Here is a 15,879-nt window from a genome sequence, read left to right as displayed (position 1 = left end):
CAAAAGTCTTTTGTTCCACCTATCTGAGGTTGGTAAGGAAGAGTAATTTTTTTCCTGGGTTGAGCGGATAGATAAGATGATCTGCCGATGGAATGAGTATTTTTACCCCAAAAATAAGATAATTAAATATACTGATCCAGAACGCTGCTGCCCGCGTCCTCACTAAGACTAAGAAAGTAGAGCACATCACCCCAGTTCTAAAGTCCTTACACTGGCTCCCTGTATCTCAGAGAATAGACTTTAAAATACTTCTGTTAGTCTATAAATCCCTAAATGGCTCAGCACCTAAATACATCACAGACTTGTTATCAGTGTATCAACCATCCAGACCACTAAGGTCTTCTGGCTCCAGCCTGCTCTGCATACCTAGAATCAGAACTAAACATGGAGAAGCAGCATTTAGTTCCTATGCTCCACTTATCTGGAACAAACTCCCAGAAAACTAAAAGTACTGAAAGCCTGAGTTCCTTTAAATCAAGATTAAAAACACATTTATGTAGTATTGCCTTCGGTTCTAGTTAAACTGTTTTACTGAAACATCATTAGTTCAACTTTGTAGTCCAACTGTTTTTAATGTTTGCTTTTAGTTTCTATTCTCCTGTGTGCTATTTTGTTTCTACATTTTATTCCTACTTGCTTTTCTGTTTTTTCCCCCCTATATTTTAATCATGTAAAGCACTTTGCATTGTCTCTGTACTGAAATGTGCTGTATAAATAAATTTGCAGTGCCTTGCCTTACTGCACTTGAAATAAAATGGACTATTTGAAGTGCAAAAATTGTAAGATAATTGTATTCACCTGCTCACATCAAGGGCATATACACTCATTTCAAGAAGATATTTACTTACTTTCAGTTCCTGTTTGCAGTGGGCCATCACTTGTAAGTAGCACTGAGGTGCTTGAACTCCTCGGATCCAGGCAGACTGACCATAACTAGTTGGGGCTGATTTTTAAAAATGAAGAACTGTCCTAAAAGCATTTCCACTTGATGCATTAAATTGTGTTTTATTAAAAACGTACAATTTTTCTTTGATCATTTTAAGAAAGAGGCCTCTCTCGGGTCTGGTTGGAGGTGTTTGAAACAGTTTTTCCTGTTTGTTTGTTTTTAAAAGACTCATCTACATTAGATAATTTTTGTAGGTTTGACTCTTCTTTCTATGGTAAAGAAAATCATGTAATCTGTGTAAAAATCATAAAGGATTTAAGGTCGCCGTTCGTTTTTGTTTTTTAGTAAATTAAGAACAATTATTTTACGTCTATATTTGTTATGACAATAGGAGCTAACCTGTTTGTGCCTCTGATGTGATTCAAACCTGAACTCTCCTGTACACCAATCAGCCTTTTTAAGGTTTCATTTCTTTGGTGAAAGAGGGACAAATGGGGCCGAGGGCCTCCGTCCACAGCCAGAAAGGTTCTGGTCACACACTGGCGTACGGACAGCTTTAAAACAGTATAAAGAGGGAGGAGTAAGGGGGGGGCGAGCAATAAAGAACAGGCTGTGCTTTGGAGAGAACATTTGCCTCCACAGCAACCTCTGCTCTCTGAGGACCAGTCTGCTTTACAAACTGGGTTTTCTGTGGGTCTAACTCGTTGATCCCTGTACTCCTCGATGTACCGTCAGAAAGATCTCCATACACGAAGGCTTCAGTACAAAGTTCACTCCTGCCTTTCAACACGGAGAAGCGTTCTTTGAGCTTGGAGGAATGACAAGGTCTCTTTTTTTTGCTACTCGGAGATGTGATTTAATGGTTTTCCTTAACATGAGAAGGATTTGAAACGCCTAATGGATATCAGGGTATGTGTTTTCTCTTTCTTTTTTGTTGCACCTTTTCTCCTCAAGTTCATATTTGAAGGTCTGTCTTTAAAGTTCACAGTTGTGTTGCATTGATTTAAACCCATCGGCCAGTTTTTATTGTACTGAATAAATCTCTGCCTCCGCTTTTCCATTGATTCCTGAGTTGTTTTCACTGATTTAATTTATCACAGCTGATTTTTTTTCTGCCATTCTGAAACCTACAGTATGAACAGGTATTTGGCACCATATAGAAATCTATATTCAAAGCTTTCAGATCATCAAACATATTTCTGTGTCTGACAAAAAATAACGATACAAAAGTCAGTTTTCAAGTTTTCATTCATGGGGGGGGGGAAAAAGCTTTCCAAACCAACCCGGGCCTTTTCTGAAACATGATCACTGTCATTACTAAATCCTGGATGAAGTGTTCAACCACAGTTTTGGAAAGCTCGGGTTCAATCTCACCAGAACCGAGAACTGATTACTGTCTGACCTGTAGAATCACTTGAAACAGACCCTGTACGACATAAAGAAATTCAAGATGCGGTGAGAAATGAGGTCGTAGACATCTATCAGTTCGGAAAGGTGTGTGAAGCCATTTCCGAGGCATTGGGACTCCAGGGAATCACTGCTGTTAACCACAAATGAAAAAAAAACAGCGAAATAGCAGTGAACCTCCAAATATGGAGCAGCCAGGCAAAATTGCTCCAAAAGTGCATCGAACAAGTCATCCAGGAGGTCAGGAAAGAGCCCAGAACATCTAAGGCGCTGCAGATCTTAGTCGCCTCAGTAAAGGTCCACTGCTCATTATTCCACCAGAAAGAGGTGGTAGTATGATAATTAGTGGCTGACCTAAGGAAGGTCCGACCATCAGTTTGTAACTAGAAGCTTAAGTCTACCAGTGAACAGCAAAAAAAAAAACAAGGTTTTCAAAAGGTCTCATCAAAATATGGACTTAAAGGGGAAAGATTATTCTTTTTAGTTCTTCCTTTTCACATTCAAATCATTCAGTTGTCTATATAAAATGGACCTGCAATGCTTTGGTCTGAATTCCTCAGTATTTTACCCCCTCTTTTACCCCTGCACTGAGATGTGTCTGACAACAACTCATTCTGTTGCTGTCTCTTTAAATGTTAAAGAGGCGCTTCACACCTCCACCGTCCAGGACGCAGACCGTTCCGATCCATCCTGTTCGGTCATTTTTGTAGTAAGCTGGAGGATGGTGTAATGAACAACCGATGACTTCCCGCTTTTAGCTTCAGCGTCATTCGGCTTGAACTACAAAATCGCTCAGAGAAATAAAAATGGCGGATTCGCAAAGCTCATAAGCTAGAAGTCCGTGACTTTGTTTAGCTCCGCAGCAAATTTACTATGACGTGATTGTTCAAATAACATAAGAGAAAACCGAACGGCTTGAAAAAATATGACCTGCAAAGATCTATGCAGCATCTGGAAAGACTACATTCAACTTTTCCGCACTTCAAGAGACTCCAAGTACACAACAAAATGTATTTAAGGGTTAAAAGGTTGGATTTTGCCTGATATGACCCCTTTAAATCTCATTTCATCCTTTGGCACGATCTTAAACAGGCTGTTCATGCTAAAAAGAAATAATTTAAAAAACACTCCAATGTATCTAAATTGAAGCAGGACTGTAAAGCAGAGTGGTCCATCATTCTTCCACAGTGATGTAAACAACCGCGATCAGAAACGCTTGTCGGCAGTGATCGACGTCAGGTCTGCAACCATTGATAAGGTCAACTTTGCCTTATATTGAAATTTGTTCAATGATCTGAAACATTTGAGTGTATAATAAAAAAGACACAAGCTGTGAGGGGAAATTAGATTTTAGCCGCCCTGTCTGCTGTTACACTGAGTAAACTGCATGGCAGCACAAATACAAGTGTTTCCTTATCGTGCACGTTGTGACTTTTATTTAGAAAAGGTTCTGCTGTTTATTATCCAGACTTAACAAAAAGCACGTGGTCTGCTGAAAATTTCCCCCGAAGGAACCTAAATTACTGGGAGAGGAAGTAGCATCTTTCTGGACTTTCACAGCAACATTGTGAGAAATAATCCCAGAGGGAGCAGCAGAGAAAACGCTACACTGACCCCTCAGCAGCCTGAAGGTGGGAGATCTCAGCGAGGGTGCAGGTGAGCAAATTGATCTTTGCTCCTTATTGCAGCTTCTTTCTAAGGATCTAGATTTATTATAACTGTACTGACGCATGTTGCCATAAAAACCTCTAATCTGTACTAACGATTCTGCACATTGTGTTTCGTCACAACCCATATCACACACACAATCTACTGCTTTCCAGTAGATTATTAATTAACTTTTGGCTTCCTGTTTTGTAACGTCCTTCACGTTGCCTTCCTTTGATTCAGCTGGTTCTATCCCGCGTCTTTCCGCTCAAAGGTTGCTTTCAGCCGACCGGCCCCCCGGCAACATTTTGTGAGGAACTGCCTTTGCGTTACATTTCCCACTACAGGTTCCAGGTAATGAAACCGTTTCCGATTATTTCTGAGGATCTAGTTGGATGTTGTGCAACATGCAGTCACACAAACAACATCCTGTTTTCTGGTGAATTCAGATTATCGGGTCATAACATGAAACGTGTGAGGCCTTTTTGTTTCTGAGCCAGACAGCGTTTTTGTGCTCTGGCAGGGTACGGGAGGATGAAGAAGAAGCTGCTGGTGGACGTGGACTGTGGCGTGGATGACGCCCAGGCCATCATGCTGGCGCTGGCCGCCCCCGGAGTGGAGCTCCTGGGCATCACCTGCGTGCACGGCAACACCACGGTGGAGAACGTGTGCAGGAACGTTCTGCGGGTTCTGCAGGTCTGCGATAAGCTGGAGGTGGGTCAAACGTGACGTCAAAAACCCCAAAGAACATATGCCGTCGCTGCTTTCTAGAGTCTGAATTTTACTGACGTGTATCGCTGCTCTGTGGTTGAGTGTTTTAAAGTTCTGCGTGCCTCGTACCCGGTGCTCTTTTCACATCTTTTTGGAGCAGGTTCCAGTGTTCAAAGGCGCCGACAGGCCTATCCTCGGGAACCGACTCAACGCGGGACACTTCCACGGGAAGGACGGCCTGGGTGACGCCCCCGACCCCAACGCGCCGGGTCTGGACCGGCTTCAGGAGGAGAGCGCCGTGTCGGCCATGATCAGGATTGTTAACGAAAACCAAGGAGAGGTGAGAGAGGCAGGACGGCTGGGTCCGGTCGGATCCGCACGCCTCGTTCAGTCGTTTCCTCTGCATGTGTAGCCATGGTCAACGGGTTAGAAAGGTGTGTAAAGTGAGCTCAGGGTAAATCCAGCCGTTCTATGAAGTGTCCGGGGGGTTTGTTAGAGAACGTTAGTGAGCGTCACAAAGACCAAACAATACAGATTCTAAAACATGATCCAAAGCTTTGAGCTGTTCAATGTTGCCTGAGCAGTGTTCAATAAAACACTTAAAACATGGCAAGAATATCCAACAACTGCGCAACTACCGGGCTGCACAGTGGGTAGTGCTGTTGTCATGCAGCAAGAAGGTCCTGGGTTCAAGTCCTACCCTAGCCCTGGGTCTTTTTGCATGGAGCTTGCATGTTCTCCCTGTGAATGTGTGGGTTTCTCTCCAGGTACTTCCTCCCACAGTCCAAAAACACGACTGTTAGGTTAATTGGCCTCTCTAAATTGTCCTTAGGTGTGAGTGTGTGTGTGAGAATGGTTGTTTGTCCTGTTTGTCTCTATGTGGCCCTGTGATAGACTGGCGACCTGTCCAGGTTTTGTACTCCGCCTCTCGCCCATTGACAGCTGGAGATAGGCACCAGCACCCCTCGTGACCCCACAAGGGGTATGCGTGTTGGAAAATGGATGGATGCACACCTACCAAGACATGACTGCCCTGGCTGGGAGAGCGTTAATCAGAGAAGAAGTGCAGATGGTGGTAAAATGTGTTGGGTTCTAGCGGACAAGTGTCTGAGGAAATCCTGTTGTTGAAAGAGATAAAGATAGGGGGTCAGAGAACAAGCTCTGGTTATACCAGACCTACGCTGAATCTTTTGGATCTGCATCCTAATCACTTAGTGATGCAGACTGTGACAGTACATTTTCCTGAACACACCAACCCCACAGTAAAGCAAGGTGGAGGCCTAAACCTTCAGACCATAAACATTCAGCTAGAGCAGGGGTTCTCATAGTGGGGGTCAGGACCCCCCTGGGGGTCTCGAGAAGATTTGATGCTGAAGTGCTAAAAAGGATTTCATTTTTCATCATTATATATCATTAAACTGATACCAAAGTATAACTTTACAAGATGCTCAACATTTTTCATTTTAAAGCAGGGGGCACTTTTTTTGTAAAAGCTCTTATAAAAATATGACTTTATTCTTCTTAATTCCACCAGAAAAATTAAAATAAATAATATCCCACCTGCTAAGTAAGGTGGGATATTATTTATATCCCACCTTACTTGGGTGGCAGTAACTGGGACCGTTATTTGTGGCGCCCTAAGCTGAAAGGTTTGGGAACCCCTGAGCTTGAGATACTGTAGAATAGAACAATGCCCATTCATCTATTAGAATGGCCTAGTCCAAGTCCAGACTGAAGTTACCCTTTGTTGGTCAATCAGAAATAAAACATGTGCATAAAATACACGGTAGGACTGCGTCTGCAAGCCACAGTATTAGGTTGCATGGTGAGTGCAGCTGCTCATTGTACGCTGCATTTTTAGGACATAAAAGGAAAACTTCAATGACAAACTCAGCAGAACTGAGCATGCTTATTAATGGATAAACGCACAAGAAGCAGGAATGTAAGATAACTGGAGTAAAGTCAAGATTCTTGTTAGGGAAACGTCAAAGTTTGATGATTGGTATGAATTGAGGATGAAGCCGTTTTAAAGTACTGTTAGCTGGTTACTAAACAAAAAATCCTTCAGTCACAGCTAATAGGCAACGCTTTAGTTCACCTGAGAATGCAACCGACTGATATTTGTGTTGATCTACAGAGATTAAGTCACAACGACGGTGTCATGGACTGCAGTCTGTATACACCGTCGTGAAGAAATTAGGACACCAGATTAAATATCAAATTCTTTATCAAGAAATGTTCATATTTTAGTGGTTAATGGAGAAGAAAGCAATGAAATTGTCGGTGCGCCAGACTCCAGAAATAAGCATCGCTTCACTCATTAGATAAAAGAAAAACACAAATGTGTCTTCAAGCTGGGTCTTGATATCAGTCGGAAGAAAGATTGATCCGCCGCTGTGAGATGGTAGAGGAATTTCTTACATCTTTAGTCTGATGTTCATGTTTTTTTTTTTTTTTTTTTTGTTTTTTTTTTAGAGAACAGAGGTTTCTTTGTTGGACACGTTCCAGGAAAGTAAAACCTATGCCGTCCCTCTCTGGTTGTACCTGTATGCACCTTCATATTAAAAGCATGGAGGTGTTGTAGCTCTTGCGATGACATTCTAGATTTGTGGAGAAGATCTTTAATGTCATCATTAGGGTGAACCGGCATAGTTGGCCAGTGGTCTGTGGAGTGGGTTTCAAATTCATTCGAGTCTGCTTCCCGTCCCCCAACAGGCTAACACGCTGCTAAAAATCCTACTAAATGTCTCAAACCTCCTTCAGATCACTAACAATGGTCTCGTCATGTGTGCATATATGTAATATTCACCAGGTTAAGTGGGTATAAATGTGGGTGGTCCTTATTTTACACCAGAAATTGCATCTTTTGCTGGATTATAAACGGTCTTTGCCTGAGTTTTTTTTCTCCTTATATCTATACGTTAATTTGTCCGTATTGTATAAATTGTTTTTAAATATCTATGTCTCATAATACATAAACAAAAAAGAGCAAAATCTCCCAGGTGTCTCTGGTGGCCACGGCGCCCCTCACCAACCTGGCTCTGGCTGTGAGGATGGATCCGTCTCTGCCGAGTAAACTCAAAGGACTCTACATCATGGGAGGGAACACGGAGTGTGAGTGAAACACCGAACGCTTCTAGTTTCTAAGCAAGCAGGCTGCCTTGTACACTTTCTATTTTAACATTCAACACAGATTCATTTGACTCATTTATTAAAGTGAGCAGGGAGGGTGTTAGACTCTATGTTGTTGCAGGTATTTATTTTAATGTAGGTCTGTCCAAACTGCGGCTCAGGGGACATTTGCAGCTGATAGATTGCATTTCAAGAACGAAGCAAGTTTGTTATTTGGGCAAAATTATTACCAACATTCTTATTTCACAGGAAATATTAGGTACAACAAAAAGTCTGCGCCTTTTAACAGCCAGGCTTCTTCCGTTCTTTTAATTTTCTTATTAAATAGGACCATGCCTCTCCGGTTTCTTTTGCTCAAAAGCAGACCTTTGTTTGCTCCAGTCAGATTTGAATTAATCTATTACATCGAAGTGCCGTTTTCCTTATGGCTGAGATTAGAGCCTTTTTTGAAATTATGGAAACCAGAGGCCTTTCTGACAAACACATTTCTTTTTGGCAAAACGTACAACTTTTAAGCTCTTACAATTGTGCCACTGACTTATTTATTCATATGTATTTTACAATGATGTTTATTTTATTTTATTTTTTTGCTTTTACCTTTCTATGATGATTTTACCTGTAGCACTTTGAGATTTTTTTCTTAAATGTAAAGTGCATTACAAATAAAATTTATTATTATTATTACATGCAGGTTTTGGATCTACAATGATTTACAGGCCACTTTCATACAGAAAATTTGACTACGTTGTTTAATCCAAATATTGCATTGTTTGTTTATTGTTGAGCAGAGACACAACACAATTTTATGTGGTTTTATTTTTAATTCCTTCTTTAAATTTCGGACCCATAAGTCCTTTTGACTTGACAATTTTGACCCATGTGGCATAAGATTTGTAGAACACTACTTTAAAAGAACCCCACTCCCCCAAAGCTCTTTTTTTCTGAATTTTTGCTCAAAATTACATGTTTAAATCTAATCATGTTGTATTCCGCTATATATATATATATATATATATATATATATATATATATATATATATATATATATATATATATATATATATATATAAATAAAATATCAAAATATTTAAATCTTGGTTTAAATTTTAGATATAATCTGTATAATAAAATTTGGTATGTTTAACAAAAAGGGAACATATAGTAACGAACCAAGAAGAAAAAAAAAATTAAATGTTAAATTCCTGGCCCAGAATTGGAGTCTGCTGGGCTCAAGAGGTTGGAATGGAATTTCAAAAATAAAAACATTTCTCATCACCTACTTTTAATCTAAAAAAATAAAATAATAAACAGATTTTTGTAGATTGACTCTTGCATCTTTGATTATCAGGTCAGTCAGTTTGATCTCGGTTCATCAGGACTTTTGTGCTTCTGTTACGCAGCCCGAGGAAACACCTCGGTGTGCGGCGAGTTCAACTTCACCGCTGATCCAGAAGCCGCCTTCATCGTGCTGAATGATTACCAATGTCCCACCTACTTGGCCTGCTGGGAGTTTACCTGCAGGAACAAGCTATCTTGGGTAATCTCTCATCTTCCCACACCTCAGGGACGCCATCATTTCTCTACAGCAAAAGCTGCAGCGTGACAAAGTTTCTTTGTTTTCTTCAGGATTTTTGCGACGCCTGGCTGGCCCAGAAGAGCCACAAAGCTCAGTTCATGGCAAAGATCTTCCGCTACAGCATCGAGGCGTCGAAAACCGAGCGCTTCGAGAAAGAGGTCATCGCTGGCCCCGGCCTCATTTCCTGCGACTCGTACGCCATGGCGGCCGCTGTGGACGACTCCTTCGTCCTGGAAAGCGACCAGCTCCCAGTTAGCGTGGAGCTGGTGGGCACTCACACCAGAGGGATGATGATCGTGGACACGATGGGCTTACTGAACAAGACGCACAAAGCCTTTATCATAAAGAAGGGGGATATGGAGAAGTTCAAGAAGATGATGATGGCGGCTCTGAAATGAGTTTGAACTTGTCACTGACGGTCGGCGTTCTCATCCACATGCCTCCTGGTTGACTTACCGTTTGTACTTGTAGAACTGAAGATGCATATTTACCTCAATGCGGTGTTGACTCCGTTATAAAAAGACTGATACCTTTGACTTTCATCATTTATTTAAATTGGCATTTTCCATTCAAAATCACACACTCATCCAAAATAACAAGAAAAAAAAAAACACGCTAAATGCTCCAACCAATAAGAGCTCTCGTCTTTTTCCAGCCCCACGTGTTAATAAAGGTCAACGCGTGCTCCTGCCGCGGGATCTTTCACATTCTGTGGCTTGCTGCCGCTATTCCCCCGCCTGCGCTGCAGATGAGGCACCGATAGTTCTGAAGATGCGCCGTCTCACACGCCGCAGCATTGATTTCAATCAGTACAAATAGATGCAGCGGTTCAATCTGGTCTCTGCTCGACGACGCAGCCAAGTCAGACGCTGCGCTGGGTCCTCAGTAGCCTTTCCTCCCTCTGAATCTTGACCTCGTGTCCAGCTGCAGACAGAAAAGGTTTTTTAAGTAAGAAATTTCAGTCAAACTGTACGTGAAGATAAATAGAGAGAAACCTGCAGCATTCCTTTCAGCCCCAAGTGTCCCATATAAATGCCAGTGTGCTATAGCGGAGTTATTACAGACTCACCATAGACCGCTTGCACTCGAAGAACGACGTCTGCAGGGCTTTGCAGTGGCCTTCCTTCAGACACTCACTGGGCATCTTACCCTCCTGGTAGAAAAAGGGACACTTTAAAACACACCGCCTTGTTCTGTGACCATCGCAAGGGCTCTTACAAATGGATGCGGGTTATATTTTATGCTTTAATTAGTAAATTATACCAAGCATGTCTCTTTTTTTTAATGCTTTGATGATTTAGGAATAACAAAAAAAAGGTTTAACCATATTCTGTCAAACACATTTATTTATGGGATGAAAGATGGGTCATTAAAGTAGCATAAGGACAGAGGAGATCGGGGGAGCATTAAGTCTGATAAAAACCGGACAACATCGGCACTGGATCTGATCATGGTCCTGTAACCTGTAACTGTGTAATATGTGACAGGATCTCAGTTTTTTTTTTTATGTATACATATCTATGGATATATGTACTTGTGTTTTTGTTTAACATAACTATACCTGAATTAATTTTTTGTCTGGTTAAGAAAAATGCTTTTCTCCATCTTAAAACAAGACCGTGATTTTACTGTTTAAGACAACATCTGAATATGTTCTGATCAGAAATTAGTAATGAAGAATTGATAAAAAAAGGTTATCAGAATTTTCTTTTGGATGATCAGAGGAAGAGTAGCAACAAAAGTTTTGTTTTTTATTTTTAAAACATTAAAAAAGGGAGCATGGCACGGGGGTGGTCGGCTCGGCCCTTGTGCAGGAGCCTTGGTCCTTAGCACAGCCCTACAGAGTTTAGGTGCCGTGGACCTTTGCCGCATGTTTTCCCCTTCTCTCTCGGCCCCGTTTCCTTTCAGTCTACTTTCAGGTGAAGATCATTAGTATCACAGACATTTTAAAAAAACAAGCTGAAAGGGGAACGAGACATTTTTAAATTCTTATTCTGTTTGTATATCATGTTAGTAGATGGACAGGAAGAAGGAAGGGCAGAGAGAACCAAACCGGGCACCACTGCGTCGAGGTGGATGTAGCCTCAGCATACGGTGCTCCTGCTCTACCACGGAGCCATGTGATGTTAAAACTAAAGCTGGATTGCATTTTGAAACCATAAGACCACAAGACTATCTATATATGTCTATATTAAAGAGAGATATACAGTAACGTAGCATCTCGATGCGCACTCCGTTCCAGGTGGGGGCGCTAATGCACCAAAGCGTTGCTTGGGATTCGCCATTAAACAAGAAGAAGAATGCAATTTAAAAAATAAAAACATTTCTTATTACCTGCTATAAACCTAAAAAAAAATATTGCAGATTGACTCCTTTTGCCTTTTAAAATAACATTCAAATAATCCGTGATCATTAGAATGTAATTTCTTCCTGGCGAGAAAACAGCGACCTAATCGTTCATGGACTGCAGCTTCTGCTCTGGGTCGTGTAGGTCTGACCTCGGCTTTACACAGCAGGCGAGCTGCAGGAGCTGCAATTACTCACCGTCACAAAGTAAATTTGCCTTTTTCATAGTGAGATTTTTTTTTTTGCCTGAAGCGTGTAGCACACAGTGCGTTTCGCTTACCTTCACCACACAGTCGTGCTGAAGGAGACAAGCCTTGAAGTCCTCCCTGATGCCGGCGCAGGCTCTGCCGTCCTCCTCTTTGTCCTCGTAATATTTAGGCATGGCTCACAATCTCCCCTTAAAGCAACAATAACAGCACACTGCCGCGCCGAGAGCTGCAATAATCCACCCGGTAACGCCGACGTCATACAAATGTTATGAAATTACGGCGGCCGCCATGATTACGAGGCATGATGGGAACCAGGAAGACGGAAGTACGCGTGCATGCTGGGAAGGCTTGTAGTTTTTTTTATTTATTTTTTCGCATTTACACAAATCATATGACGTTAAAGTGAATTTCTTCCGATATCCCGTTATTATTTTTTTTTTTAGAAATTTTAAATATAACCTGGCTATATGTAGATGGGATGAGTAATGAGAGAAGAACAAAAATCACAAGAAGAATGACAATTACTTCTAGCCAGTTTGGTTGTTTTATTTAAAATTGATGCTCATGGAAAATTTAAGCCAAAAAAGATCACCAGAATCAGGCAAACACATGAACACGATGAAGGCACATGAACTGATGGCCATTGGGGGTTGTTGGGTGAAGGTCCTTTGAGTTTTTTTTATAGTCTGTTCTCCACTTTCCTTTAAAAAGGAGCGGGGTGCAATCGATCTTATGACAATATTTGACTTCCATGCATCCCTTTTCTTTTTGTGAAAGCACAGGAGACATCTTAGAACGAGGAAATAGTAATTTTCAAACATTACGGGTTATGAGGCTTTTCTCAAAGCTAGACTAGACAGAGCACATTTGGGTAGGAGGAACTTGTTTAGATCCAAACAAAAAAAAATGTTTATAAATTACAAGTAAAATCATGAATTCAAGCATGATAAGCCATAATTAGAGTAATTAGAAAACAATCCCACCTAAAAAGGCACTTCACTAACCCCTTGACAGTGAAAACAACAATCACTAATACAAAAGATCAATCAAGTTTCACTTACAGTTTCATCTGAGATAGTTGGCCACATACATGGAAATGTAAAAAACAAAAACTACTTCAAAAAAGAAAAAAGTGATAAGAGTATATATTTTTAAATGTATGTACAATCAGAGTTGCACTCCTGCCATCAGTAGTCATCATATCCCGTCCATTCAAAGAAAGTGACGAAATAAATTGTTGAATTTGTTTCAAATTTGTGTGAAAACAAAATGTAAGGTACAATGAAGACGGTGTGATTCAAACAAAAATTAAATTAAATAAAAATTAAATAAAGCAGTGCAAACATCTTTATGTCAGATGGTAATCTGATGAAACTACCTCCTTCACTAATTTCCATCAGCAGTAATATCATCTTTAGCTTGAGTTTACTCAGTATTTTTTTTTTCAAATATCAATATATCCAGCCTTCAATTTATGTTTAGGCAAAAATAAAATAAAAACAGACAGGGAATAGATTGGAAAGATTTGCGGGGGGAAATTTAAGATAACGGTGTTAATAAGGCACATTTTGTTATTTATACTCTTATCTACAACCAGATGGTTTCTCCACCTTTATTTACCCTTCAAGATTCCAGATGTTTCAGACTTAAAACAGCCAGACCTATTTTCTGACCATTTCAACCAAGTGAAACAATTAGGTCAACCCTCATCCTTCCATTTTCTTTGACACTATTTGCAGTTTAGCATCAGTGTGCGCCAAACATTAAAAGTCCCCAAACTGTCAGAAAACCTGTTTTATAACCTACGGTTCAGCCACTAATGACACACAGAGAAGATGAATGGGAGTGCAACTGGCTGGAGAGACATTGGTGACCTCCCTGGCTCTTGTAGTAAATCCACCCAAAAGATGGCACCCTTATGTAAACTGAGAGCCATTATTCTTGAGGAAACAGAGGTATAAATTTAGTTTTGTCTTTTTGTGTGTGATAAAAGCTAAATTATCCTAATATCTTTTAACAAAGCCATATCTTTAGCCAGTTCTGTTGGTATAGTTGCTATCTCAATATACCAACATTTAGACATTGCATTGGTGTAATAACAGCATCACTCTTTTTAAAAATCGAGATATTGTAAGTGAATAAAGTCTTATCTTATTATATCAAGATGCACAGCATGTTCTCTGCCATACGTTTCCTGATCTCAGGACGACGAGCTCTACAGCTTTTAATTTCTCATGTCGAGATACCAAGACGTCAAGGTCATTTTTGCTGTACGTTGTATCATCTTATCTTGAGAAATCAAGAACCTGAGCACATTTAGTCAAAACCTTGAACTAAATTTCTTGGTAGAACCGTTAACTATCAGAATATATGGAGAGACCAGGGTTTGGGCCTTTTTAAATGTACTACCCGCTTCATTGTCTCATTGTACGGAAATAAGGACTCAAGCTTGTTTTTCCATGACAGCTGTGTTATTCCAATCTAACTGGCTCTATACCTTTAAGCATCCCCTCATACATATCGAAACCAAGAATGCAATATTATTTTGTTCCTGGTGTCCCACATCCTATCCTGCTAAATTTTTTAAAATAAATATTTGCACTATAGATTTTTATGTTCTTGAAAAAGGGAACACAGAAGATTCTAGCAACAAATGTTTTCTGCACACTTTCTTTTTTAAAATTTAGTAGGAACCTTGCTACTACTTAAACAGCACAACCCTCCTACCGCTCAGGTTTCCTTCAAATGACAACTAATCCGTAGATTTGGGACTTTTGAGATGGATATAAAATGTACAGAAGCGAGTTAAGATTAAAAAGAAAAAAGTACATAAAAACACAGACTCATAACTACCGTAAACATCTTTTAGAATAAAAATATATTTTACCTCTTGTACAAATTAAAGATTTATTTCCAATAAATTAAATCAACTTCATAGATCGTCAGTCATAGCTATAATAATATATCCGTATAACAATATATTTCTTCGGGGCAATGTTGCCTGGCTGATGTCCAAGTGAGTTTACCACAGGCAGACCTAGAGGTCAAACAGCTTCAGACAAACATGAGAAGGATTAGACGTCATGGTGCTGATTTTCTTTATGGATCTCTAGGCTGCCCTTTACCACCCGGATGGATTTAGTTACAATACACTCAGCAGCTTAACAACAGCCCGCGTACTTGTTTGATTGGAGTGAAGAAAGGATATTTGTTTTGGGCTGGTGTTGATCTAGAGTCACGTGTCAGTGGGTGGAAGTCCTCCACAGCTTCTGTCGAGAACGGAGAGCGGCTGGCCATTAGAGACGTCGACATTCTTGATCACCGCTGGGTTTGCTGAGGCACTAGAGACAGTGCGATGCCCCTGCTCGCCCAGGCGTGGCAGCATTGAGTAACTGAGAGGGATTTGGCAGCAGCTCTACCACTGGCCAGGCGGGCCCGGTTCTCTCCACCTGTAAAGATCCAGCCTCGTTCATCCAGCAGTTATCTGATTGGTTTCAGGGCTGCTCAGCAACACAGTCACTTTAAGAGCCTGGGCTGCGAGCAGATGTCTTCACACCCTCCTCGTCGACTGCAGACAGTAGTATTCACATTCTCGAAAATAAAACGGCCTTCGCAAGCGTGTGGGAGTCGTGGAGAAAGAAAGGGAGGAGCCGATAAATAAGAAGCAAAAGAAGAGTGAATCGGGAAGAACGGGGACAGAGAGCTGGCATTGCCTACACAACTCTAAGCTCTAATGACTTCTCTGCTGGTTGCTAGGTACTAGAGACCCCGCATTAGCAGTCTGGGAGATTTTGGCCCTCCAGGGGCTGTGATTCATGTACCTCCTCCAGAGCAATCAGCCAGACAACCTCTTTATATGTATCTGCAATGAGAGAGCACACCAGTTTCCATTCAGGTATTGGTCTCAGTACGCAGAAACAATGTGGGGTTCTGGGAAAAAAGAAATCATCAATTCACGACCTGGA

The 15,879-nt window shown here is 40.9% G+C and overlaps 3 protein-coding genes across 5 annotated transcripts in view; 1 reads left to right on the top strand and 2 right to left on the bottom strand.

Annotated features, from left to right (window-relative positions):
- The first annotated feature begins 683 nt into the window (after positions 1–683).
- On the top strand, positions 684–9,895 carry si:dkey-4e7.3 (uncharacterized protein LOC402865 homolog). Of its 3 annotated transcripts, none has more exons than XM_036139128.1 (8): positions 684–1,795; positions 3,762–3,949; positions 4,215–4,294; positions 4,464–4,654; positions 4,812–4,991; positions 7,639–7,765; positions 9,184–9,320; positions 9,410–9,895. In XM_036139128.1, exons 4-8 carry the CDS (start codon positions 4,475–4,477, stop codon positions 9,755–9,757), a joined length of 972 nt encoding a protein of 323 aa, XP_035995021.1. In that variant the 5' UTR covers positions 684–1,795; positions 3,762–3,949; positions 4,215–4,294; positions 4,464–4,474; the 3' UTR covers positions 9,758–9,895. The 3 variants fall into 3 exon arrangements, with proteins under 3 accessions (XP_035995021.1, XP_012719782.2, XP_035995020.1); XM_012864328.3 differs by having other exon boundaries at positions 4,184–4,294; positions 7,654–7,765; XM_036139127.1 differs by having other exon boundaries at positions 4,184–4,294.
- On the bottom strand, positions 9,891–12,235 carry LOC105927538 (cytochrome c oxidase assembly factor 5). Its single transcript, XM_012864336.3, has 3 exons — positions 11,986–12,235; positions 10,429–10,512; positions 9,891–10,283 (listed from the first exon to the last, which is right to left on the bottom strand). Exons 1-3 carry the CDS (start codon positions 12,085–12,087, stop codon positions 10,242–10,244), a joined length of 228 nt encoding a protein of 75 aa, XP_012719790.1. The 5' UTR covers positions 12,088–12,235; the 3' UTR covers positions 9,891–10,241.
- Positions 12,236–12,825: 590 nt separating this feature from the next.
- The window catches only part of mgat4a (alpha-1,3-mannosyl-glycoprotein 4-beta-N-acetylglucosaminyltransferase A), a 44,468-nt gene continuing 41,414 nt past the window's right edge, over positions 12,826–15,879 (bottom strand). The window contains exon 16 of the mRNA XM_012864357.3: positions 12,826–15,776. Within this exon, the coding sequence (XP_012719811.1) occupies positions 15,750–15,776 (27 nt within the window). The 3' untranslated portion in view covers positions 12,826–15,749. The remainder of the gene's footprint in view (positions 15,777–15,879) is intronic.

This window comes from Fundulus heteroclitus, chromosome 7 (assembly GCF_011125445.2).
Source record: "Fundulus heteroclitus isolate FHET01 chromosome 7, MU-UCD_Fhet_4.1, whole genome shotgun sequence".
In the NCBI taxonomy this organism is placed as follows: domain Eukaryota; kingdom Metazoa; phylum Chordata; class Actinopteri; order Cyprinodontiformes; family Fundulidae; genus Fundulus; species Fundulus heteroclitus.
The sequence above is the reverse complement of the archived record's forward strand: the minus strand, read 5'-3'. Positions and strand labels throughout refer to the sequence as shown.